This window comes from Drosophila teissieri, chromosome 3R (genome assembly GCF_016746235.2).
Source record: "Drosophila teissieri strain GT53w chromosome 3R, Prin_Dtei_1.1, whole genome shotgun sequence".
NCBI classification, from domain to species: domain Eukaryota; kingdom Metazoa; phylum Arthropoda; class Insecta; order Diptera; family Drosophilidae; genus Drosophila; species Drosophila teissieri.
This window is the reverse complement of record NC_053032.1, coordinates 13,657,009-13,680,456: the sequence shown is the minus strand read 5'-3', so window position 1 is coordinate 13,680,456 and position 23,448 is coordinate 13,657,009. Positions and strand designations below refer to the sequence as shown.

General features: G+C 48.0%; 7 protein-coding genes across 15 annotated transcripts; 4 read left to right on the top strand and 3 right to left on the bottom strand.

The window, feature by feature from the left end:
* Window positions 1–272: 272 nt before the first annotated feature.
* LOC122622235 (EH domain-containing protein 1) lies at window positions 273–7,731 on the bottom strand. The gene is made up of 4 exons (XM_043800538.1): window positions 7,567–7,731; window positions 5,697–6,913; window positions 1,110–1,283; window positions 273–1,032 (listed from the first exon to the last, which is right to left on the bottom strand). Exons 1-4 carry the CDS (start codon window positions 7,590–7,592, stop codon window positions 827–829), a joined length of 1,623 nt encoding a protein of 540 aa, XP_043656473.1. The 5' UTR covers window positions 7,593–7,731; the 3' UTR covers window positions 273–826.
* A 91-nt stretch (window positions 7,732–7,822) lies between these two features.
* LOC122622236 (ninjurin-2) lies at window positions 7,823–9,993 on the bottom strand. Of its 7 annotated transcripts, XM_043800541.1 has the most exons (4): window positions 9,743–9,993; window positions 8,797–8,973; window positions 8,436–8,642; window positions 8,241–8,360 (listed from the first exon to the last, which is right to left on the bottom strand). In XM_043800541.1, the coding sequence occupies exons 1-3, from the start codon at window positions 9,776–9,778 to the stop codon at window positions 8,445–8,447; spliced, it is 411 nt and encodes a 136-aa protein (XP_043656476.1). In that variant the 5' UTR covers window positions 9,779–9,993; the 3' UTR covers window positions 8,241–8,360; window positions 8,436–8,444. The 7 variants fall into 7 exon arrangements, with proteins under 7 accessions (XP_043656477.1, XP_043656480.1, XP_043656474.1 ...); XM_043800542.1 differs by lacking the exons at window positions 8,241–8,360; window positions 8,436–8,642 and adding an exon at window positions 7,823–8,023; XM_043800545.1 differs by lacking the exons at window positions 8,241–8,360; window positions 8,436–8,642; window positions 9,743–9,993 and adding exons at window positions 7,823–8,023; window positions 9,035–9,213.
* A 319-nt stretch (window positions 9,994–10,312) lies between these two features.
* LOC122622608 lies at window positions 10,313–10,934 on the top strand. The gene has a single exon (XM_043801186.1). The coding sequence runs from the start codon at window positions 10,419–10,421 to the stop codon at window positions 10,824–10,826; it is 408 nt and encodes a 135-aa protein (XP_043657121.1). The 5' UTR covers window positions 10,313–10,418; the 3' UTR covers window positions 10,827–10,934.
* Window positions 10,935–11,101: 167 nt separating this feature from the next.
* Window positions 11,102–13,439, bottom strand: LOC122622606 (actin-related protein 1). The gene is made up of 6 exons (XM_043801184.1): window positions 13,304–13,439; window positions 12,465–12,529; window positions 12,230–12,404; window positions 12,019–12,170; window positions 11,413–11,959; window positions 11,102–11,343 (listed from the first exon to the last, which is right to left on the bottom strand). Exons 1-6 carry the CDS (start codon window positions 13,349–13,351, stop codon window positions 11,200–11,202), a joined length of 1,131 nt encoding a protein of 376 aa, XP_043657119.1. The 5' UTR covers window positions 13,352–13,439; the 3' UTR covers window positions 11,102–11,199.
* LOC122622607 lies at window positions 12,536–13,457 on the top strand. The gene has a single exon (XM_043801185.1). The coding sequence runs from the start codon at window positions 12,623–12,625 to the stop codon at window positions 13,052–13,054; it is 432 nt and encodes a 143-aa protein (XP_043657120.1). The 5' UTR covers window positions 12,536–12,622; the 3' UTR covers window positions 13,055–13,457.
* Window positions 13,458–13,713: 256 nt separating this feature from the next.
* On the top strand, window positions 13,714–15,354 carry LOC122620671 (suppressor of fused homolog). Its single transcript, XM_043798258.1, has one exon. The coding sequence runs from the start codon at window positions 13,754–13,756 to the stop codon at window positions 15,170–15,172; it is 1,419 nt and encodes a 472-aa protein (XP_043654193.1). The 5' UTR covers window positions 13,714–13,753; the 3' UTR covers window positions 15,173–15,354.
* A 477-nt stretch (window positions 15,355–15,831) lies between these two features.
* Window positions 15,832–23,152, top strand: LOC122620670 (monocarboxylate transporter 10). 3 transcript variants are annotated; one of them, XM_043798257.1, is made up of 6 exons: window positions 15,836–16,003; window positions 17,170–17,560; window positions 20,820–21,184; window positions 21,250–22,033; window positions 22,158–22,262; window positions 22,842–23,152. In XM_043798257.1, exons 2-6 carry the CDS (start codon window positions 17,197–17,199, stop codon window positions 22,874–22,876), a joined length of 1,653 nt encoding a protein of 550 aa, XP_043654192.1. In that variant the 5' UTR covers window positions 15,836–16,003; window positions 17,170–17,196; the 3' UTR covers window positions 22,877–23,152. The 3 variants fall into 3 exon arrangements, with proteins under 3 accessions (XP_043654189.1, XP_043654192.1, XP_043654190.1); XM_043798254.1 differs by lacking the exon at window positions 22,842–23,152 and having other exon boundaries at window positions 15,832–16,003; window positions 22,158–22,795; XM_043798255.1 differs by lacking the exons at window positions 15,836–16,003; window positions 22,842–23,152 and adding an exon at window positions 16,571–16,721 and having other exon boundaries at window positions 22,158–22,796.
* Window positions 23,153–23,448: the final 296 nt, after the last annotated feature.

Below are 23,448 nucleotides of genomic sequence, written 5' to 3'. Positions count from 1 at the left end.
AAAATTTGAAGTTGAAATCCACCCGCATTCAAACAGACATTTCCAAAATAGTTTTATTTTATTCTTTATACAATTTAAAAATCTGATTTCACTTCACATTTAATAATATTCAAGAATTTGCTAATTACAAAATAGTCGAAGCACAGGCAGTAAATTGCACGTTTCAATTTCATGTGGCCTGCCTTGCGGGAGCATTTCAAACAATTAATAATATTTCAAAATAAATACAGGAAATACATGCCCTCACCCACAATCCGTCCATCGATTGTAAATTTCAATATAACAAAAATACATTTATTGTGTATCAAAAGGGGTACGATTGCAAATTAATGGCCCTTCAAGCTGCTCATCGACATTAACCTAGATATTGTATACAGTTTAACTCATGCTTTTTCATTGGCATTGAACAATTGCTTCTCCACTCTACTCTTTCCTTAAGTCAACAACGACAATTGGGCGCTCAACACACACTCCTTGTCTTATTCCACTAGGCTGCTACATTACATCTTGCTTTACAATCGATTATCCAAAAATATGCTATGTTTGTGTAAATTCTACGAATTTATGATTGATATCTCATACGGTCATACGGTCATACGGTGTGCAATGCTTGCCATTGCCGCTTGTGTGTTTTTTAATACCCAGTTTAGCGCGTTCACAACGAGTATAGTACATATAAAAAGGCAGTCGCCTGCACTCTGGTTGAAAATCAAACGAATCGAACATAGTGCATCCTAGGAGTTGGTCTATATGTGACATCAGTGTATGTGTTTTGGGAATTGTGAGGTTGTGTAATCGGGTGTGTATGTGCATATGTTACAGGACACTAATCATAGCGCTTCGACGGCGGTACTAAGTGCTCCGGCAGCACGGTGGGCAGCTCGCAGCCTTCCAGCTTGACGTTGATTAAGTGCAAGGCCAGCGCGAACTCGTCAGAGTCCAGGAACCCATCGCCATCGACATCCGACAGCTTCCAGATCTTGCTGAGCACCGAGTTGGGCAGTTTCGATTTGATGAGCTCCTGCTTGGCAGCTGAAAGTGGAGAATTGGCATTAGCATTTTCGACTCTCTCTCTCTCTGTGAGGCAAAACAAAAGCATGGGCACTTACTTGCACCGGATATCTTGCCATCGACTGGTCCCAGCCCATTGAAGATGCCATCTGTGCGCGGCTTGTCCTTGTTGCAGATCCACTCGTGCTCTCCGTAGCCGGCGTCGATGCCCTCGCCCTTCATGTAGCCGAATGGTGAGACATGGTCGTCGATGACTCCCTCGAAGGCGCCACCTGTGGAAGAGGTGATGAAGGGATGAAGGGTCAGTGTTTGATACTCTGTGTGCGCCATAAATTTGCATTAATTAAGCATGTAATCTAAGTTGATCGGTGCGTCGCCGTGCACAAACATTCAATTTGAGGCAATTAAAACCTTCAGATCGTTTTGGCTCCAATTGACGTAGCCGCCACTGCCGCCGCCGTTCCGTGACCAGGCCGACTGACCGACTTAAGCATGTACTTTGCCGGCTACTTTAACTGGCAATTGTGCTGCGGTGCATTCTGGGGGGCAATTGAGATGGGCGGTTGGGCGGTGCAGGTTGCCAAGTGCGATCTCAATTCACTTTTTGAAGTTGCTCAATTCGTTTGCGGCCTCTTGCAATTGAAAAGGCCCTCCGACTGGCATGACTTGGAGATCATAGAATTCCTGTTTGCATATGTGCCGTAGTAAGTTTGTACGTTTGCCACTGGCTTATAGAAACAACTACTGTGAGTGCTTACGGCCACATCAGTCCCTGTCCCCGCCTCCTGCTCGACCTCCGCCTCATTTTCAGATTCAGGACCAGGATCTGGCTTAGTTTCTAGCTCAGAGCCCGAGTCAAGCTCCAGCCCTGCCTGAGGTACAGACTGCGTATCTGGACCGGGATCGGCATCCTTATCGTTCTCGACATTGCCCACCCGACTAGTGCAACTGCTGAACAGGCGGACCTGCTGCTGGCGCAGATTTTGCAGCCAGCGATCGAAGCGCTCCGCAAACTGCTGCCGCTGCGAACCGGGGGTCAGAAGAGCTGGCTCCTCGGCCACATCGAAATCGTCGTCGGAGTCCGCTTGGGTATGCAAGAAATAGAGAGAGAGATGGTTGACAGAGGAGGACATCTGCTGAGTGCGGCAGTGCGACTCGGACGTGGAAATCAAACCGAGATTAATTAGTGGGCCAATGGCGAAAACGAAAAGTACGAAGAACCAAAAGAACGGCGAACAGAAGAACAGATTTCTGCAAGATCGTGTCAGATATGTGTACAACTATTTAGCGACATATTGCTAAACATGTGATGCCGACCCCCATGTTCAGATGTGCTGTGATGGAGATGGAGACGGTGGCGGTGACGGTGATGGTAGCGGTGGAGGAAGTGACACAAGGCAGAAAGAAGCCGTCAACCTGGGCAAGTGCGATCGCAGTGGCACGGTCCAGATAAGTCCCATATGGAATGGAGTGTCAATTCCATGGGCAAGTCAACCGAAACTATAAAGACATCACTACCCAGGGCACTTATCTCGCTGTTGGACTAGCCACGTCAATTACCCAAGACAATACAACGGAAACGCTAGGAAATAAAAGCAAACTGTGCAGCGAACGCAACGAAAATAAAATCGGAGATACAGATACATACACTCTCACTCGCCCATGCACTAAATTAGAGCCCCGAGTTCTTGACTTTGATTTCGATTCGCTTTATCAACGCATTCCGCCTCTCTTTTTCAGGGGTGCCCATCCATCGAAATTCCTTCTGGTGTAATAATACGCGAGAAGTTCATTCACTTGTCGGTCCAATTTAAGGGGCTATCGAATTTTCCCCAAATCGAATGTCGAGTTCACTGAAACTGCGGATGACACATGCGGTGAAGCATTGATCGCCCATGACATCAGTCGATCGCAAATCGTATTTTGCTTGGATTTACCCCAGCGAAACTTATATACTCGTATATACTCATATATGTATGTGGAATGCTTTCGCACAAGGTCATGCGAAATGCGCTAATAGTTGAATTAAAAGGCCACTCAAGTGGTCCGCAAACCAAAAGGCAAACTGTAAAGATCAGACAATGCCATTGTGGATGGCTGGATTGCTCCCGAGCCATATATCATAGAGTAAAATGCTTTCTTCCTGCACTTAGCGCTAGTTCATCTGAATTCCGCAGGCCCCTTCGTCGAATTCACCGGCGGATTAGGCGGATTAGGCGGAGGATGAGCCACTTAGTGCCACACGTCGCAAGTCAGAATCGGAGAAGCACAAATTGATACGCGGCCTCAGGTTGCCAACGCCAGCAGAAGAGAGCAAATATGTATCCGACTGCAACCGGTTCGGCTTACAGATGATATGTACGTACGTCTATCATCGCCAGAGGTGGGTTGGGGTGATAATGATGGGTGATGGCTGGAACAGGGATCGTCTGGGACTGGGCGTGGGGATTATTCTGGGGGCTGTTTGGTCAGCTGGCGGCATGACAAATGCACCGGACTATGTCTCCTCGCAGGCAGCCCATATTGGAATGCAAAGTTTTATTATTTACTTTTCCCATCTCAAATTGCTTTGCCTATTAAGAGATAATTATTTTCGATCTCCTTGTCTGGCTGTTCTGTGTACTGTGTACTGAATTAATCCAATCACACGCCTTTCGCTTTTAGTTCTATAGTGTTCGTTTTGGGAATGGAGCACTGGCATGATAAGGAGTATTGATAAATGGAAAGTACATTGGGAACTGCTGACACAGCCTTCTACTCGCCCGATAAAAAGGTTTTTGCATGCAAAACAGATGATTACATAAATGAGCAATCAAATTAGTTACTGGCTTTTGTATAAGTTGCTCGCACAACAAGCAATGATCCCCAAAGCTGAATATAATTACAAGTTGTACGGTGGATAACCTTTGAGCCGCCCATAATATATGCACTACTTCTGATAATTCTGGACTTTATTGCTTGAAATATGTCTAAAATTTGCTAGTGGCTAGTAGCCACAAGTGGTTGCCTAATTAAGCTGTTTGCTCTGAGCAGATAAACGAAATAAGCATACTTGCTGCTGGAAATTAGAGCAGTGCTAATCATAGAAAACGGAGACATACCCAGACTTTTGTGGGCTGATAAGACATGATTTGATGATGGTACTGACTTGGCTGACTCGGCCTTACATTGATTTTTATCTAATAACTTGCACTCCGGCACTCTGGCACTCCGGTTAACTAGAAATTGCCTAGCAACCCGATAAGGGTTGACAAACAAGCCACTTTTGCTCGACCCACTAACGAATGCATGGGGGAATGCGAACAGGTGCGCGGCATAGGGTATGTAATTGGGCCTTGAACTCGGGGCCACGCACGAAGGTCGGAGGTCACAGTAGCAGGGTACACCGGTGGAGCAGTCAGCTGCCATCGAACTGGGTTAGGTTTCCAGTTGCGGTTTACTTTTCCCGACTGGGAAACTGAGACTCCGAATGCAATGCGATTGGCGCCGCTAGTCTCTGATTAACTAAATGACTACCCGCTTTCCTCTGATGCTCGCCACCTAAACTCGCTCATTTTGCTATTTTGCTGGGCGTTTTGGCTCGGCATCGAGTGCGTGGTATTCGTCATGGTTGCCTGGATGCGTCTGCTCCGGGGAGCCAGCTCCGATTCAGCCACTGGGTACCCGAGTGTGAAATATTTATCATGCCCAACTGTACGCCTGGTTTTATTTTATTTTTTCCCTGCTCCGATGACTCATGTCCCAATTAGAACGAACCCTGTGTTCCAAGCTATCGGTATTTTCCAATGATTACATCATAGCCACGACTCTTATCAGGTCGTGGGGAGAAAACAGTCAACTTGGCTCAGTTCCACTCAGTTCTAGCCATGACGAAAGCAAGGCGATAATTATTGACACATATGAATAGTATAATTTTTTCGGGCAGCCACGCCCCGCCTGCCACTGGCGCCCACTTTCGAGTACAGAGCAGTCGGCTATCACATTGGCCAGCCGAGTATTTGCAAGAGATACGAAAATACGTGGGTCTGGGCGCTATTCGCTTCCACCTCGATGTTGAGTTTGGCACAGAAAGTGCGTGTGTGCGTGTGTGTTGCCTAAGCGCTAAACTGACACCGACTTTTTGCTCGCCTTATCAGTTTTTGGGGCTTATCACTTTGTTTATATAGCTCAAATATGTTTCGCGTATAGTATAGGGTTTATATATAGTTGCCTGCCAGGCATTGCATAATTGGCCAGCCAGCGAAGAGAGGAAGCTGTGCATGTGGGACAGGGAAAAGCTTCGATTCTTTGATCGCTCCCACTGGTTTTGCTTTTTGTTGGCAATTGAAATTGTAATTGTAAATGTAATTGTATCCGATAAATACGTTTGGCTGCGGTCTAGCTGTAGCTGCGGCTCATACTTTGGCCGTGTCCAAAGGCAAGCCGCTCACTCCGCTTGGCAAAACTCGTTTTCTTCGCATTTTGGCCCGGCTGGAAATCTGGGTTAACTGGCGCATTTTTCTCGCTGCGCATGCGCAATATTTCGGTGCGATGGGAAAGCGAAAACGCCAGCGAAATGGCCGCGGAAAATCAAGAGATTTCTCGGAATCTTTGCGGGCACGAGTCGGATGTCTGGTGCCCGAGCAAGTGCAGCGTGACTAATGCGGCAAAGCGGTGCTTTATCATTCACTCTCGTGGGGACTTACCCTTGACCACTGGGTCCGCGACCATGGTCATCTCCTCCTGCGGAATCATCTCCATCAGTCGTGCAATGTCCTTGGCCAGCATGTTGTCCACGATGTCCAGCAGATGGGGCTTGAGGGAGTGGAACTTTGTGAAGTCCTGGTGCTGCAGGACCTCCTGCATCTTCTTGATGTCGGGGAAGTCGCCTGGGGAAATGGAGTGCTCGCGCTGGATGCGATCGTACACCTGGCCGAGGTTCTTGATCAGGTCCTTCTTTTTGCTGTCCTTGCCGAACACAGAGGGCATGTCCTTGCGCAGCTCGGCGATGATGAAGGCATGCACCTTGGCCAGGCGTGCGCGCTTGATCAGATCGTTCAGCTTGCGCAGGGCTGCGTTACGCGGCAGGGACTGCAGATCCCTGAACAAGTCCTGCTCCTCGTCCTCGAACAGTCGTCGATTGGCGTCGAAGCGCAGGGGCTGATCCCAAAAGGAGCCGATGTACACACGCGCCACCTCCGGCGTCTGCAGCACCTTGCCCAGCGACCACATCAGTGCTCCGTACACCCGCATCAGCTGCTGGTGGTCGATCATATCGGCCTTGTTCAGGATGATTCGGATCTTGTCGTCGTGCCCCTTGAGCGCCTCGATCGAGCGCCGGAACTCGTCGGAGATGTCCAGCTTGTGGGCGTCAAACAGCAGGATGATGCGGTCCACGCGCTCCGCGAACCACTCCAGCACTCCGGTGAAGTCGTAGCCCCTGTCGATGCGCTGCTTCTCGCCGGAGAGGATTCCGGGCGTGTCCACGATGGAGATGGCATTCAGTACCGGCGAGGCCACGCTGCTGCATTGGAAGCGATTCAGGAAGGCGTTGCCGTACTTGGACAGCGGCCGGAACTGCTTCTTGGGGTCCACGACCAGGGCGTTGCCCGGAATCACGCCCTCCTTGTCGTCGTACATCACGGCGATGAATCGGTCCGTTGTCGGCTCCGGACCAATTCTAATGCCCGGAAAGTCGCGCTCCAGCAGGTAACGGATGAAGGTCGTCTTGCCCGTGGAGTACTGACCCACCAGCAGGATCATGGGCTTCGCATCGAAGTCCGGATCCTCGAGCTTTGGCGAGTGAAAGTCGTGAAACTGGTAGTGCTCCTCCAGCGGCAGCAGCTTGCTCCGGTAGATCTTCTTCAGCTCACCGATCACATTCTCCACCACCTCCTGGGTGTTCTTCTCGCGCTTCAGAAAGCTAAACATTTCGCAAGACTCTAATATTAGCCACCGAAATAAGAGGGGGAAATTGGATTCGGATTCGGAATGGGAATCAGAATCGGAATCGGAATTGGGGGACGCGGCCGGATACGGAGTTGTGCTGACGCGGTTCTCACGGATGCGACGGCTACGGCAGTTATGTTATGTGTCTACACTCGATTGTCGCGCTGCGCTGGGACGTGTGGCGAGTGATTCACGCGCGTACGTATACGTATTATTTTTGGAATACGACTTTTTTTCGGTCCAGATAGCGGACCAATCAGCATGACCGCGCCAATGACAACGAAGAAATACCACGCAGCCTTCAAATAAATACTGTAATATACCAAAAGCTTACGAAGAATACCAACTCGTCTTCCAACTTAATTTACAAATTAGTTTAATCTGATTCCAAAAAAAAATTAAAAAAATGTCTTATATTGTTCGATTAAAACCTAACAATAGCAATGGCTATAATGTGCTCATTTAATTAAAAAATGATGAAAGCAAATATAAATTGAAAGATAATCATATACGGCCACGCTGCAAATATGCGACTATCGATGACGGTCCACATTTGCACGGCGGTCACACTTTTCTTGATAGCGCGAACTTATCGAATTCAAAGTTTACAAGTATTATATTGCTCACCTGTCGCCCGCTTCTGGCCGTGGCATCTTGATTTATTAGTAATCAAACAAAACGATAAATTTACGGACCTTCCAAAATATACACAACAAACAATAAAACAACCGGCAACAAGCACTTATCTGTTGAATCTGTATGAATGTATACAATGTATACAAATTTGATATTTTGTAGTACAAATTTATGTATAAAATGGGTCAGGCAAGAATATATAAAACTCTGAGGCTACGCCGTTAATAAAAATTGAGCTTGAGCTCCCAAAAATTCAGGGCTTCAGAAGTTCCACATCTGACTGAGGAACGGCCGGATCCAAGCCAAAATTCATCTTCATAATGTCGCAGAACACGGACAGGAATATGAATGCATCTATAAAGTGGTTGATGGCGAAGCCCCGATTTCGATCCTTGGTATTATGCATATTGATGAGGGACTGAATGACCAGCAAAAGTCCAGCAGCCACCTGTTTGCGAAGGTAAGAGGAAATGCGGAGCCGTTGGATCAATACATTCATTTATTTCATTTTACAACTTAAGATTGCATTAGCCTTAAAGTACATATATAGGTATAAATGTAAATCGTTGGATTTCTAGTTTCTAGGGTGTCTTTTCATGCTGATCGAGGAGTCGGAGCGGCTGCGACGAGTACTCTATGCCGAAACCGGATATGATAACGTTCACCACGGATATTATGAACACGACCACCAAAATGACATCGTTCAGGATCACCGCGGCCGTCTGATCCTGCTGCCTGTTTATGTTGAGACTGCCGATGACCACAAACAGAATGCCCACCAAAAGCTGTTGAAATGGATAGGGAATGCATTAAGTCCAAAAGCGAAAGACTGGCCCCTCTCGGGACTCTTCCATTCCCACCCTCTAGACCTAGTTGTTAAGAAAGTCGCCTTGTGGCGGGGGCAGTCGACTGTCAAAGGCCGAGATAAACAGATTTATCATGGTCGTAAAGAAGGCGAAGCCCGTGCGCACATGGTTAATGATATTGGCCGACTGGTGAAACTCCGGCTGGTGCAGCCGGCAATCCCGCAGCAAACTCAGGGACAAGCTCAGCACGCCCGACAGGACCTACACAGAGAAAAACATAAGCATATCAGTTCCATGTTGTCATAGAAAGCAAGCCAAGTTCTGCTGAGACGCTCAAAATATGATGATACTCATTTATGTTTTTCTCTGTGCCTGACACTTAGAGAATAGGGATCAAAAGTATTTGTATGCCCACCTGCATTACTATGGATAGGCTGATCAGGATCAGCATCAGCTTGTAGAACTGGTGCTGTTCGCCGACTTGGAGGATATACTTCAGCTGGGAGGCATTGGCGGTCAGCAGGGCGATGTCCAACATGCCCTGGGCGATCGTCTTTTTGGTGGCATACCTGTTGGCATCCATTGCTTTCATCTAAAATACAAGGGATACAAATTAGTAATCAGGATAAAAAAGCTTCAAAACCGAAGCATACATTTTCGAGGAAAGTGGTCATGGTGGCGGTGCAACAGTCAGATTGAAAGTGAATGAAACTCGAAGTTCTGTTTCAAAGTAGTTCCTTATCTATTGCCATTTATGTCAGATCTTGTGCCGATAAGAAAACAGAACATCGCAGCTCGGAGTAATGAAAAATAGGCATACAAAGAGCTTACATTGGGGGCAAGGGTTACAAACACAATTATGCACAGTAAAAAGAGAAATTAGTAACGAAAACAAGTTTCATACCTGCCAAGCATTTTTTACGGGTTTCTGTGAGGAGACGAACGATTCAGCCATACTGCAAGGATAATTACTATAAAATGATGCATGTGCCGTGTAATTCCCATAACATTTAGAAAATCAATATGAGAACAAACAACCGGGTGGAAGTGAAATGCTTTTCGCACAGCTCATCGGAGTTTAAGGTGCATAAGGCCAACGAGTCGGGCACATATCATTTTTGAATTGCACGAACAGCCGGAACAAAGACAACAACAGCGGCAATTACCCGGACTGGCAATTACGGATGGGATGGATAGGATGGAAATGGGGATATGGTGGTGTGTCTCATTCGCACGAATAAATAAATAATTCAAGACCAGGAATATATGGTCAAGATCAAGGTCGGTGCGGTGGTTGCTCTGAATATGAATACACCTAAAGTTGAAATCTTCATTTCATATATGTATGTATTTTGACTTACCTCATTTTCGTTAACCCGCTCCAAACCTGATGCCATTATGAATGAATCTTTGGTTTTGATTTCAGCTGGAGCTTTGGTTTTCGCCACACACCACTGCGCTTTGGATCAGTTTTCAGCCCGGACAAAAGAACTTACGAAAACATTCAATTCAAGTTGTTTCGGTTTTCATTGTCTCCTCAAATTGGCAACTAATTGTTGGTGCTTGGAGCGGCGTTGTCGTGGAGACGGTTTCCGACACAACCACGCGATTTAACAACTGACGGAGAACTGAATTCAGAAATCCAGCCCAGAGAGCACTGCCCGATTCGTATGATTCGGGCTTTCAGTACACTTGACCAGAAAGAGAGCGCTCTAAGCTGGAAAGAGTGTTTTTGAGTAGCCGTGACTAATGCAGTGGATTGAAAATTTATTGATTAAATTCTGCAAGTTCTATATGGCGAAGAGGTTATATCCCTTCGATGATATTATGATTTGGTTTTATATGTATTTGTACCTTTCCTTATTTTGGCTTAGACTAGTCTGCTAAATACAAAATGCTAGGAACATAAACACGTAGGCTTGGAGTGATCAATTTTCATATTTTTTACCACAGTACAATTTACACATAGCTTTGGTTGGGAGTTTAAAGAAAGAAATTTAAATATATTTAGTTGGCAGCGTTATTTGAAAAAGCATCATGGAATTTCCCATACCAGAGGCTCAGTACTGGGACGTTTCGAAGAAGTCCCAGAAAGATCGCCAGATGATTCGTAAATTCGTGCCCGAGGCTGTCGACCTGGCCACCATAAGTCGTGCGGAGATCTACAGGATTGACACATTCTATTTGGAGTGCCAGAAGTACCGGGATCATTATCGTGACCCCTACGGCAAGGTGCACTGTCCGGCATTCTTCCACTTGCACAAGGGCAAGTGCGGAATCAAGCTGGACCAGAGCGTGATTAAGATGACACAGGCGATTGCCGGAAATGTGGACCGGCAGCCCATTGTGTTCCCCCTGATTCGAAACAAGAGCATGTTTTTAGGGGGTAGCATTCCAATGGGCGCACAAACATCCCAAGTTGGCGTCACTAGCTATCTCAGATAAAGAAAGTCTGCCTATTTTACACATAAGTGCAAATACATGCTAATGTGATTGCGCAAGATTACAAAAATCCTTTAAATAAGAAGATATCACTATCTGCCAAAAATTCAATAGCTTGTTCCAATTACTTGATTTATTTTTTATGAGTTAGCCTGGGAAATAATCACCCGCAAGTGAAATATAAATTTTAGTACTTTATTTTCTAGGCTGGGAAAGCAGTTTCAATAAATAGCATTTTAAATACTTTGCGCCCTTGATGCGTAAAACATACACATTAGTTTTCAATTTCTGGGGTACTTGATGTTAGCTGACACAAGGATTTGATATACATTTTAATTAGCCTTTTACAAATGGCGTTTAAGCCAATAAACACACACTAAAAAGTCTTTCTGTGCACGGCTTTCTGTCCCTCCTCCTCGTATTCCCGCTTCGAGATCCACATCTTCTTGAAAGTGTCGAGCGAGGCTAAAATCGATCCACCCATCCATGTGGAGTACAGACGTTCCTGAGGCGCGGCGATCTGATAATAACATACATTAGTGAGTTATAGAACTGTGACAATAAACTATCTTTTGCTGAAAACAATTACCCTGATCTTGAGATCCTTAGCCGAGTGTTTCTTCAGTTCGGACAACAGACGGTCGCCGAATCCTTTGAAGAGCGTGGATCCGCCGGAAAGCACGATGTTCTGGTAGAGCATTTTCCTGAGATCCATATCTGACTTTTCGATGGAGTACATCAGAACGTCGTGAATGCCCTCACACTCCTCGCCCAGCAGATCGGGCCGGAAGAGCACCTCCGGCGCCCTAAAGCGTGCAGGTCCAATCTCAAAGGTCTTGCCGTCGGGCAGCTTGTAGGCAAACTTCTCTGTCTCCACGGTCTCCTCCTTCTGCGGATTGGTGGCCAGATAGCAGACCTTCTCCTTGATGGAGCGCACAATCTCAAATTCGGCAGTCGACCGGAAGTTGAAGCCCTCCCGGCGGATGAGTGTCTTCAGGTAGCGCGTCACATCGCGCCCGGCGATGTCCACGCGCATAATACTGTGAGGCATGGCGAATCCCTCGTAGATGGGAACCGCATGCGTCACACCGTCGCCGGAGTCAAGCACTACGCCTGTCACGCGTCCGGTGGCGTAGCTGATAGAGAATGGTTAGATGAAATCGATAGTGGCAATTCGTGGGATTGCAATGCTTACAGGCTGAGCACCGCCTGCATGGACACAAAAAGCGCAGGTGCATTGATGCCTTCAAAGAAGTACTCGGCTGCCTTTTCGCGGTTGCGGCGCGGGTTAAGCGGGGCTTCAGTCAGCAGCACGGGATGATCCTCCGTGAAGGTGGCCAGTTGTTCCTGGTTATTTCCATTCAAAACAATTAGTAAGAATAATGGAAAAGCTTTAGGCAGTTTACTTTGCTGTAAATGTAGCTCCATATCCGCTCCATGTCATTCCAGTCGGTAACAATGCCGTGCTCCATGGGATACCGGATGCTGAGCAGACCACGGTGCTCCTCCGCCTTGGGTCCAACGAATATGTCGCCCTCCAGCGCACCAGCCATCACTCGGACATGCTTAGGCCGGCCAATGCTGCAGAAGAAGGCATTAGTTCGAGGGGTTTAGGGCTCGCGAACGGTCCGGGGCACTTACTAATTGGGAAACCTGCATTTTGGAATGTGCTCACCAGCAAAGCCGGCTTTGATCACACCGGAGCCCTGTAAAAAGTGATGTGAAACACATTTAGTTAGCTGCGTCAACCAATTTCATTACAAATTTAACGTGCAAACAGGAAAATCTCAATAGTCGACATGGAATCCTTTAGTGTGCCGGAGGTGGACATGATGACCGTATCGAAGAACTCGCAATACGAGCGGGAATCGCTCCTAAAGTTCGCCCCGCCAGTTGGGCTGACCAACATCAGCTACGGCAGCTTGTACAAGGTGGACTCCTTTTATTTGGAGTGCCAGAAGTATCGGGATCAGTTCCGCGATCCCTACAATAAGCTGCTGCGCCCCAAGCTGTTCAGCACATACAGGGGCAAGTGTGGGATTAAGATAGATCCCGAACTGGAGCGTTTGAAGCGACCGGCTGCCTCCCATGTGGAGTCCATTCCAGTGGTGTACCCAATAGAGTACGGGCGGCAAATGGACTTCGACAGGGGTTTCCAGATGCAGGGACGCAACAGCAGGGACTCGCCCACCTCCCGTAGGTATCCGTGTGTGCGTGTGTTGGGCAGGTAAAGTGATTCCATGCACACATTAACAACCAAATTCCCCGTTTCCATTGGGTTGACTTTCAAACCGAACCATTTCTGGCGATTGCGGAGTTCTTCTTTCTGGGATTAGTCATGTTGGCCATTTGAAGGCGGCTTGAAAGCTCACTGACAAAGGGACGGGCGGTAGGTGATGTCACTGTTTGCTGGCTAAAACGCTGGGAACCCGAGATCTGGACAAAGGTGCCCGGATTTAATAGACCCCACTTCGACTTACGTTATCTATGACGACGGGCTGGTTGACGACGACATCATAAGGCTCCATTCTGTGCGTTTATCAAAATTTGCAAATTTTCTATTAAATAGTTGGTCAACAGCGTGACCGTAGCTGGCTTGCAGAAATAAACAGCATGTAAAAATATACCAAGGAAGATACTCAACATTTGACATGGGGGTGGTTTTAAAAAAAAATGGATATATAGTTTTATTATTTTTAGTTACATTTTTTAAATTAGCAGAAAATATTAAAATTACTTATTTTATTATTATATTATTATTATTATTATATTATTATTATATTATTTATAGTAAAGCAAAACAAAAATCACGTAAACTACAATTGTTAAATTAGCGCTTTACATGCCAGTATTTGTATGTGTGGTATATTTTAGCGGCGGTATTCCGCAGCGGTCTAACTGAGGTCATACTAATCTGGACACTGGATGAAATGGCCGAGGCGAATTTGGACAAAAAACCGGAGGTGAAGCCTCCGCCGGGCCTTAAGGCCATCATAGACCACCTGGGGCAGGTCTACCCCAACCAGCCAAACCCGCTGCAGGTTACCACACTGCTCAAGTACTGGCTGGGCGGTCAGGATCCGTTGGACTACATTAGCATGTACAACTATCCCGGAGATGTGGACAGAAACATTCCGCCGCATTGGCACTACATCAGTTTCGGACTCAGCGATCTTCACGGCGACGAGCGGGTCCACTTGCGCGAGGAGGGGGTCACTCGGTCGGGAATGGGATTCGAGCTGACCTTTCGGCTGGCCAAGACGGAAGTGGAGCTAAAGCAGCAGATTGAGAGCCCAGAGAAGCCCCAAAGACCGCCCACCTGGCCGGCGAACCTGCTGCAGGCCATCGGACGATACTGTTTTCAAACGGGCAACGGCCTGTGCTTTGGGGATAACATACCGTGGCGCAAGAGCCTCGACGGCAGTACCACCTCCAAGCTTCAAAGCCTGCTCGTCGCCCAAGATCCGCAGTTAGGCTGCATCGATACTCCAACGGGCACGGTGGACTTCTGCCAGATCGTCGGCGTCTTTGAGGACGAACTCGAGCAGGCTTCGCGTTGGAACGGTCGCGGAGTGCTCAACTTCCTTCGCCAAGATATGCAAACTGGCGGCGACTGGCTGGTGACAAACATGGATCGCCCGACGAGCGTCTTCGAGTTGTTTCCCGAGACACTGCTCAACTTACAGGATGACCTGGAAAAGCAGGGGTCCGATCTGGCTGGCGTTAACGCCGATTTTACGTTCCGTGAGCTGAAACCTACCAAGGAGGTAAAAGAAGAGGTGGATTTCCAGGCGCTAAGCGAGAAGTGCGCCAACGACGAAAACAACCGGCAGCTGACGGAGATGCAAATGAAGCGCGAGGAACCGAGTTTTCCACAGTCCATGTCGATGAGCAGCAATTCGCTGCACAAGTCCTGTCCCCTGGACTTTCAGGCGCAGGCACCAAACTGTATCTCACTGGATGGCATTGAAATTACCCTCGCACCTGGTGTGGCTAAGTACCTGTTACTGGCCATCAAGGATCGCATCCGACATGGGCGACACTTTACCTTCAAGGCTCAGCATCTGGCGCTAACTTTGGTGGCAGAATCTGTGACCGGCTCGGCTGTCACAGTGAACGAACCATACGGCGTGCTGGGCTACTGGATTCAGGTCCTAGTACCGGACGAACTGGTCCCGCGTCTGTTAGAAGACTTCCGCAGCGCGGGCTTAGATGAGAAATGCGAGCCCAAAGAACGGTTGGAGCTCGCGTGGCCCGACAAGAATCTAAAGCTGATCATCGACCAGCCGGAACCTGTGCTGTCCAATGTTCTGCCCATGTCCCTCGACGCTGCGCCTTTGAAAATGTGACAGTGTCAAGTGCTTAGCTAGTAGTTATTTAAATTAATCGAATTGAATCTTCCACTAACACGTAAGTTCTTCATTTATACATCTCATCTAACACAATGCACGTGGCTTTTGCTCCTCGTCGGAGTTCAGTCAAAATATACAAGAAAACATACCCGAAACCACTCGACGGGCCTTTGATCGGAATATGAAAAGAGAAAGCGCCGGCGCCAGGAGCGAACAATTCGCCGGATGAGTTGAGTTGGGGTCAGGTTGTTGAGCAGTGGGACTATTCATCTTTGGTGGCTGCGGCGGATATGGCCACTTGCCTGCAGTGGATGTCATCGCCACCAACTAAACCACCAATTGATGGTACTGCGCAGAGGACAGCCGAATGCTTCAGTTTCTAATTCTGGGAATTGATCAATTAGAAGAGCCTTCAGTTTGAACACAAAATCCCGCCCCTGATCATGTGATTGTGCGAGGAACTGGACTTGGAGGAGCTGCATCATCCGCTTGGCTGGGAAACTCTTGCCGCGCCATTTGTTCGTGCGTTGCCTAGGTGAATTTTTGTTTACCGCAGAGAACAGCAACCGCCGTGGTTTCAGTTGCTCTGCTTCTCTGATTAGGCGCCCCTCAAGTGAGCGAGCGATTATTTGCAAAAACGACTCGTGGAAAATAATTCAGTTTTCTTCATTCCGCCGCCGACGACGCAAGCGTTCGGTTGTGTGCTCGCTTGAGAGGTCTCCACCCGACCACTTAACACTCTCGATTCGCGCTCGAGTCAAATTCGCCGGATTTCCCGAGTCTTCAAGTGAATCGCACGCCTTCAGCGACTGGAGTTCCGGCTTACAAGTACGTAGAGGAGGGTTTCAAGAAGTCGACATGGAGTTCGCCCAAGCACCGGCGGTTGCATAAGGGCCAACCCAGCGAACGGTGACCTTCGATTTAGGCAGTGACCCCCCTAGGGATTGGGCTGGGTGTCACCGCAGCGTCATCGAGCGGGCACGTGCATGGCGTTGATAGCGCGAACTTCATAGATAGCCGCCAAGAACGAAAGCGGTTTCAATTATATTTCTTTATTTTCCTATAATTCTGGCGAGCGGTTCGCGTTACATTGAGTTTTCGCTGCGGCGGTGCGGTTTTTCGGCTGCCCCGGGGCGGGAAAAAGAAACGTTTGCAGAACGGAACGCTGCAGTGAACCGTTGACCGTAGACCGTAGACCCACCTCGAGCCCCCCAAACCGAAGTGCACTCGACAAGGGCATGCATAATCGAAAAAAGCGAGGAATTTCAGTTATCGCTTGTAATGCAATCTGTGTTCTGCGCAGCTTTTAAAATGCATTACAATGTTGCTGACCAGATACTATGAAGGGAAATTGGACTCAGAATCGAGCATGTTTCCGCAATAGCTTGGTGTTCGTAACCAGAAAGCTATGTTGCTATGATATCTTTGGATATTAATTTGAACCTGTTAGCTCATGAATCCATATATTGTTATGGTTCTCAGTTAACTGAGCTTTGCAATTTAATCCAATTTAAACCTTTCGCTGGCTAACTGTGGTACTTATAAGGTGACTGAAATTGTAAAGAACAAAGGGGTAAATTATTTAAAGATGCAACTTAATTTATTTGAAATATTTGAGACCAAAATGCATTAACTATATCATTAAATCTATTCCCTCAGCTTATCTCTAGATAGACTGGAGATCGTCCCTAGTAACTCTCCCTTAAAATCTTGCACTTCATGCCTTTGTCCGCCATTTAGTTGGGCTCTGGATCCCCGACAAAGTAAACTGCATTTTCATTCGCCGGAGGGGCAAATAGCGATAAACGTATCCAAATATTTGGCCAGCCAATTCCGTCAGTCTGCGATTATTTTCCGGGATGGGGAAACGCGAGCGGCACTGGTATCATTTCGGCGGGCGGTAGTTAACAGCATATTTGGGTGCAATGTGGCTGACTGATTACGGAGTGCACCCCACTGATCCAAAGCCCTCAAAACACTATGTATATTTTCAGGCAGCAAGTCAATCCTAGCCAGCAGCCATGGCTGAGAAAGAGCCGCTGAACGACCTGCAGAGCCAGGTGAATGGTCGCATCCTGCCTGCCAATGGACACACTGCACCCGCGACCAACGGCGTGCTGCATGCGAATGGCAAGGATGCATTGAAGCCACCTGCACCGGATCAGAACGGGAACGCGAACGGGACACACATCGAGGCGCCCTGCTGTCGGGACATACACGGCAAGGAGCCACCGGACGGAGGAGCCCGCGCCTGGCTGGTCATGGTGAGCGCCTTCCTCTGCAACGGCATCATCTTCGGGTTCATCAACACCTACGGCGTGATCCATTCGCTGCTGACGGATAGGCTCACAAAGCTCGGCGATCCGGAGGCATCCAGCAAAGCGGGTGAGTGTGCCACGGGCGCCGGGTATGGGGTTGTTTCCCCATCCCCGATTGCAAAAGCAATTTGTCCATAATCCCTTCAGCCGCTGGCAAATCTATTCAGAATTTATGGACGGCTGCTGCCGGCGTTGATTGTAATTATGCAGGCAGGGCAAATGAGATTAGATGGGAACTGGGCAGTTGTTTTCGCGGCTATTATCTGTTTTTGCACGGACCTGCCCAACCTCCAAAGAACAAATCATATTTTATGGCCTCTGATTGCGGACCAGGGGGTCCTCAAACTTTGATTCGAAAAAGCCTAGAAGTTCAATCCAGAAAGAATCCCTATTAGTTGATAATATTGTCACATCTGACTTGCATTTAATAGCATCCACAGCCAAAGATTGTACTATCACCATTTGGAATTACCGCTAAAATATAAAAGAGCTTTTATATTTCAGAATTGAAATTTGATTAGGTGTTGACGCAGTTCGCATTCAATATTACTTTGCCAATTTTTATTTATATTTATTAATATTTATTTTGAATCTAACGCACATTGGCGTCTTCCATCTGGCTCTTGGGTTCAATAAAACGTTGTAGTACGTAGTACGAAGCGGCGATATAGGAATCCAACGTACCGACGTCAAGTGAATTAAATTGCTAAAAGTTGATTGGATCACAAAGCATTATTCAACGGACTTCGAGTGCGAAGAGCACGAAGACAGCGGCGTCGAGATTCGCGGGAGTCGCATAAAGTTGGAGCGGAAAATTCAGAGGACAGAGTGTTCTTTGCCAGCGTCAGAAGTGCATAATTATTTGGCAGCTCTTCACCTGAAGGGGAAGTGCTATCCCCAACCAGAAACAACTGCTTTAGCGTGCAGAGTTCACTGGATTTGTCAAGGTTCTGCTGCTTGGCCTGCATTACGCATACGCAGCGTTGGACGACAACGCATTGGGGGCACGGCCGGCGCTTTTAAGACGAGCTGGGCGAACTGGCCAAGCCGGCAACTGGCCGGCAGAAGACGAAAGCCACCCGCCAGTGACCCAGTTACTTGGTCGGCTGACGGCGCTGCAACGGGGAAGCCCCTCAAGTGCTCCGGCTGACAGCGATCCTCCGCCAAACGGCAGCTAGATGCATTCATCTAGGGCTAAGGCTAGAGCTAAGCTAAGACTGGCTGCCAGTTCAGTTCCGCAATATGATTAAAACCTGACGTAATCCGAGCCCGAGCCCGAGCCCCAGCCCGAGCTCATGTGTGCCATATTTTGCCCCTCCACCCACTTTTATCGCGGTGTCGATTCATCAATTAATTGTCAGCCTTTGTCAATTACACACCTCCATGGGCACATCAGCGCGACTTAGTGGAGCTTAATGGGCGCTGGTTGGCCCATTGGTTCATCCGGGTGGATAGGAGGTCAAGATCAATCATCTAAGCGAGTGCCAATCTTGGTGCTATCCACCGATGCAATCTCCCTGCAGATTGCGTCAGATATTGCATGAGATCGCATCGGGTTGCCTGCCGTCTGTCTGCGTATGAATATGAGGCGTACTATAAATATTCCGATCTATTTTCGCCAGACGCCGGAGGAGCCATGTAACTCGGCAGATTCCCCTTCCGTTCGGATTCTTTTTTAGATTTTTGGCACCGGCCATTCGGCTATTATCTAATGGCTCTCCTCGCCATTGACTGGCTGTGCAGAGAGAGAATCGCCGCCGTCTCTATCTGTGGCATTGACATTGGACGACTAGCTGGCTCTGGCCGAGATTGCGGCAGAATCACTGCGCATGTGGGCGAGAGTTACGTGCCATCTCACGGCCCCATTCCTCAGTGGGAAATGATGGGACGTGTCTCGGCAAACGGTCAATAGATATCCATGGGGCACCCGGAGTGGGTCAAGTTCTATTTTGGGTTAATGCGCTGCACTTTCTGTTACATTTCTCCCATATAACATGCGAGATTAAAAATACTTGAAGAGTGTCTTTCTTATGCATCTCAAAGTTTTTTAAACGACTTTGGCAAAAGTGAATTAGATGAATGAACATATTTTCGGACTAAGGGTCAAGGGAGGTTAGCTTATGAATTAGCATCGCCATTAAAGAAGCTATTTCAATCACTTCAGACCGTAGATTGTGACAACGAATTCGAAGGGACACGCGAACAGAATCTAGTGCTTATCTCTAGTTCCGGCGCACAATAGTACTTGAAATTCCCCGCGATAGGAACTACAAATCCGCTTTGAGAGGTTTGAGGGGTCATCGACTTATAATTGCGTGCTATAAAAATAATCTTAATAGTTTCAATTAGTTACAAGTAAAGCAACTATGGCTTTGGAGCGCTACCTGCTCCGGTCCACTGTCCATGTCCCAGACAATGGACCAATGGCGCTGGAGGGGCTGCAGCTGCACATCTGCCAGAGAAGCGCACCTTATCACGCCATTTGATCATCCTCACAGGCGGGGAACAAAGAATTAACCCAATTCTGTCAATCGAACATCAATTTGAAGTGCCTAAGTGGAACAAGCGAAAGTGTTTACGCAACGAAAACAGTTCGAGTTCCCCACTTCTGCTTTCAGAGTTCAGCGGAAAATTATTGACGACGAAAATCGAATCTTTGAGCGGCGTGCGACAAGATGCGTTTGGTCCTCCATCCCGCCAACCGCCGGCGGATCGGGTTTCCAGCTCGCGCCCTCTCTTCGACTCAGTCGGGCATCCACCTGGAAGTTGCAATGAACACCTGGGACTGCGGCCAATATCCAGACATGGTTTGGATGGCCTCACTTCACAATCGACCGCAAGTGCGTGAGATTCGATTTGTCAATTGAAATTGGTCCAAATGAGTCGAGCAGACAGTTGGTCAGCAAGTTAGGGATTCAATAGCTGCCTCATTATACTTTCACCTACGGTATATTATGGCTCAGGAAATCATCAAGAGATAAATAAATACGAATATTGTGGACCAACAACAATATAAACATTTATTTCGCCAACATTTTTTCTTATAAGCCAGAAAAGTAAATATTGTTTCAGACAGAGAGGGATTGCAAATCGTCATCCTACTTAATATAAAAGGATTTTAATATCTCAACAGAGATATACAATTAGGTCAGAATGTAGCAGTGTTTAAAGGAAGCACTCCTTCTGGATTTCACAAAGCGTCTTGTTTTCACACAGATTACTTTATCTGATATCTAAAATACTTTTATACGTGCGCGGAATTGAATGATTGGGAAAATATTATTTATTCGTCACACCCTTCTTTCTTCTTTCTTAATTATTTTTAGCTCTGATTGGAGCCCTGGCCATCGGCACCACATTCCTCTTCTCCACAATGGCTGGCTGCCTGACCGACAAGATTGGACTGCGGCTGACCACGTTCGCCGGCGGAGTCCTCTCTGCAGGAGGACTGCTGCTGTCCTCGTTCTGCACGGAGAACATCGGCGCCCTGTACTTCACCTACGGGATCATGTTTGGCCTGGGCGCCGCCCTTGCCTACACGCCCACGCTGGCCATCCTGGGCCACTACTTCAAGCGCTACCTGGGCAAGGTGAGTGGCTTCGTGACCGCCGGCTCCAGCGTTTTCACTGTGATACTGCCGCCCTGTCTGGACAAGCTCCTGGGCAGCTATGGTCTGGAGGGGACCCTGCGGGTAAGTGGGATTTCGATGGCTTATACATGCTTATATTATATTGATGGCTTTTCTTGACTTTTCAGATAATGAGCCTCGTTTCCGCCTTTATTATCCTCTGCTCCTTCGTCTACAAGCCACTGCATCCGCCACCGGAGCCGCCGAAGAAGAAGCCCGGCAGGTCGCGCATCAATCTCTTCATGCGCTCCATAATCAACGTGGAGATCTGGAAGCGTAAACGCTTCGTCATCTGGGCTCTTTGTGTGCCGCTCGCCTTGTTCGGCTACTTTGTGCCCTATGTGCACATGATGCAGTTCGTGAAAACCACTTTTCCCGGCGAGGATGTCAACCTGCCGGTCATGTGCATCGGCATCACCTCCGGCATCGGGCGTCTGATTTTCGGCGTGATTGCTGATATGCCGGGCGTAAACCGCATGTACCTGCAACAGCTGTCCTTGGTGTCCATTGGCCTGGTCACCTTGATGCTGCCGCTCACCAACTCGTATGTCATCCTCGTCTCGTTCACCCTGGTTATGGGTCTCTTCGACGGCTGCTTCATTTCGCTGCTGGGCCCAATCGCCTACGAGATCTGCGGCCCCTCGGGTGCCACACAGGCAATCGGTTTTCTGCTAGGCCTCAGCTCCATTCCGCTGACAGTGGGCCCACCAGTGGCGGGCATGATCTTCGACAGCACGAACTCCTACACATTACCGCTGATCCTCGCTGGACTGCCCCCGCTGCTCGGCTCCTCGCTTTTATTCCTCATTAAATGTGTCAAGGAGGAGGAGAACGGGGTCAGTGCGCCGCGAGCGGTGGTTCTGGCCAATGGAGACATCGAGATAGCCGGCAACGGCCATTATCGGTCTACTGGTAAGTTTTGGTCGCTTAAGTTCCACGTCTGTTGTTGGTCATATCTAAGCCCTATAGAAGGGAAACTAAGAATGTAATTGAGCTATTAACTTAATAATGCACTTGATTTATACATTCCCTACAGGCACCAAGTCCAGTGCACCGCTAATGGGAGTCACCAACGGTGTCAATGGAACCGCAGCAGCGTCGCCAGCTATCCAGATCAATGGACACGTGGACAACGGAACTGGTTCGTACCCGGCCTCACCTTGGCCTAGCCCCACTCGCATCTCAGACTCCGCCGCCTGCGACCATCCCAGTAGCTCGCTTCACACTAACCCGGGCACTCTGCTGCCCAGCTGCTCACACACCGCCCTGCTGAGCGGGGCCACTGGCTCCAGCAAGTCCCTGCCCCTGAGCGACGACCCCAAGAGGCGTCGCTATGACTACTCCATCTACTAACCCACTCACTGCCTAGTTGCTAGTTGCTAGAGCTTCTCTGCTTCGCCTGCTGTACTATGCCTTCCTGGTGTGGATCGAGTTTGTAATCGAATAGCATGACTAAGACGCACTTCTATCCACTCCACATTCCGAGCACCTTGTTTCTAACCCTGCACCTGCATCCCCAGCATCCCAGCACCCCTAAACCCATTCCCATAGTCCCCAATTGCTTTGTAGATCGTAAGCCTCATCGACTTGGACCCGCTGTAAATAAATGCCAGCTTATGTCGCATACTACTCGCTGAGTGTTTCGGAGTCATCGCATGGGCAGGCTCGAATCGTTCCACAAGAAAACCCCTTCAACTCTATTATCCTGTACATCTTTCAGGGAAACTCGCCGTGCCCAACGGATCGGCGTCGTAGGGAGGCAGTCGTCGCACTAACTCAAAATTCCACAAAACTTTCGAAACCAATTGAAAAGTTCTGCCATTTTCCGCTGTAATCTCGTCGTCGGAGCCCACAGCTTAGCCAGCGCAAAGTCGAGGTGTTCATTCTTTATAGAGGCCATAGCTACCGCACATGTTTCCAAGCATATGCCCATTCTTCATGAGATCGGTTGAGAGGCCTTTGCGCTTTCCTATCCTTCATACGTGCATAATATACCTAGGCTAAGAACATTTTGAAAACCAAATGAAAGTAATATTTTAAATTTTAATAAATAATACACAGAATAGGAACCCGTTGAGTTTTATTAGTCTGTTGACTCTTTGTTAAGTATACTATTGAATTGGGTAGTTTATCGAGGAAATCAAGAGTGAAGATCTCGTTACGGGCAATGATTTATAATTGGGGAATAGTGTTAAAGAGTATATTACAATATTAAAAAACATCGAATCAATCATATATGGGTTACTTTTTAATCTTTCAATGGGTCGCTGACTCCGTACAAACCCAATTGAGGGGCTATTGTATCGTTAATTAACCCTATCGTTATG

Excerpts from the sequence above, each read along its gene's own strand:
- LOC122622235 (XM_043800538.1), bottom strand. The coding sequence starts at position 7,592 with ATGCCACGGCCAGAAGCGGGCGACAG. Across the intron at positions 6,914-7,566 it reads CGGCCAGAAGCGGGCGACAG|CTTTCTGAAGCGCGAGAAGA; the intron begins GTGAGCAATATA and ends CGAAATGTTTAG. Across the intron at positions 1,033-1,109 it reads TGGCAAGATATCCGGTGCAA|CTGCCAAGCAGGAGCTCATC; the intron begins GTAAGTGCCCAT and ends CTCCACTTTCAG.
- LOC122622236 (XM_043800539.1), bottom strand. The coding sequence starts at position 9,778 with ATGGCATCAGGTTTGGAGCGGGTTAACGAAAATGAG. Across the intron at positions 8,974-9,742 it reads AGCGGGTTAACGAAAATGAG|ATGAAAGCAATGGATGCCAA; the intron begins GTAAGTCAAAAT and ends CTTGTATTTTAG. Across the intron at positions 8,361-8,796 it reads GCCTATCCATAGTAATGCAG|CTTTTGGTGGGCATTCTGTT; the intron begins GTGGGCATACAA and ends CCATTTCAACAG.
- LOC122622608 (XM_043801186.1), top strand. The coding sequence starts at position 10,419 with ATGGAATTTCCCATACCAGAGGCTCAGTACTGGGACGTTTCGAAGAAG.
- LOC122622607 (XM_043801185.1), top strand. The coding sequence starts at position 12,623 with ATGGAATCCTTTAGTGTGCCGGAGGTGGACATGATGACCGTATCGAAG.
- LOC122622606 (XM_043801184.1), bottom strand. The coding sequence starts at position 13,351 with ATGGAGCCTTATGATGTCGTCGTCAACCAGCCCGTCGTCATAGATAAC. Across the intron at positions 12,171-12,229 it reads GGAGCTACATTTACAGCAAA|GAACAACTGGCCACCTTCAC; the intron begins GTAAACTGCCTA and ends GGAAATAACCAG. Across the intron at positions 11,344-11,412 it reads CTAAGGATCTCAAGATCAGG|ATCGCCGCGCCTCAGGAACG; the intron begins GTAATTGTTTTC and ends TGTTATTATCAG.
- LOC122620671 (XM_043798258.1), top strand. The coding sequence starts at position 13,754 with ATGGCCGAGGCGAATTTGGACAAAAAACCGGAGGTGAAGCCTCCGCCG.
- LOC122620670 (XM_043798255.1), top strand. The coding sequence starts at position 17,197 with ATGGCTGAGAAAGAGCCGCTGAACGACCTGCAGAGCCAGGTGAATGGT. Across the intron at positions 17,561-20,819 it reads GGAGGCATCCAGCAAAGCGG|CTCTGATTGGAGCCCTGGCC; the intron begins GTGAGTGTGCCA and ends AATTATTTTTAG. Across the intron at positions 22,034-22,157 it reads CGGCCATTATCGGTCTACTG|GCACCAAGTCCAGTGCACCG; the intron begins GTAAGTTTTGGT and ends CATTCCCTACAG.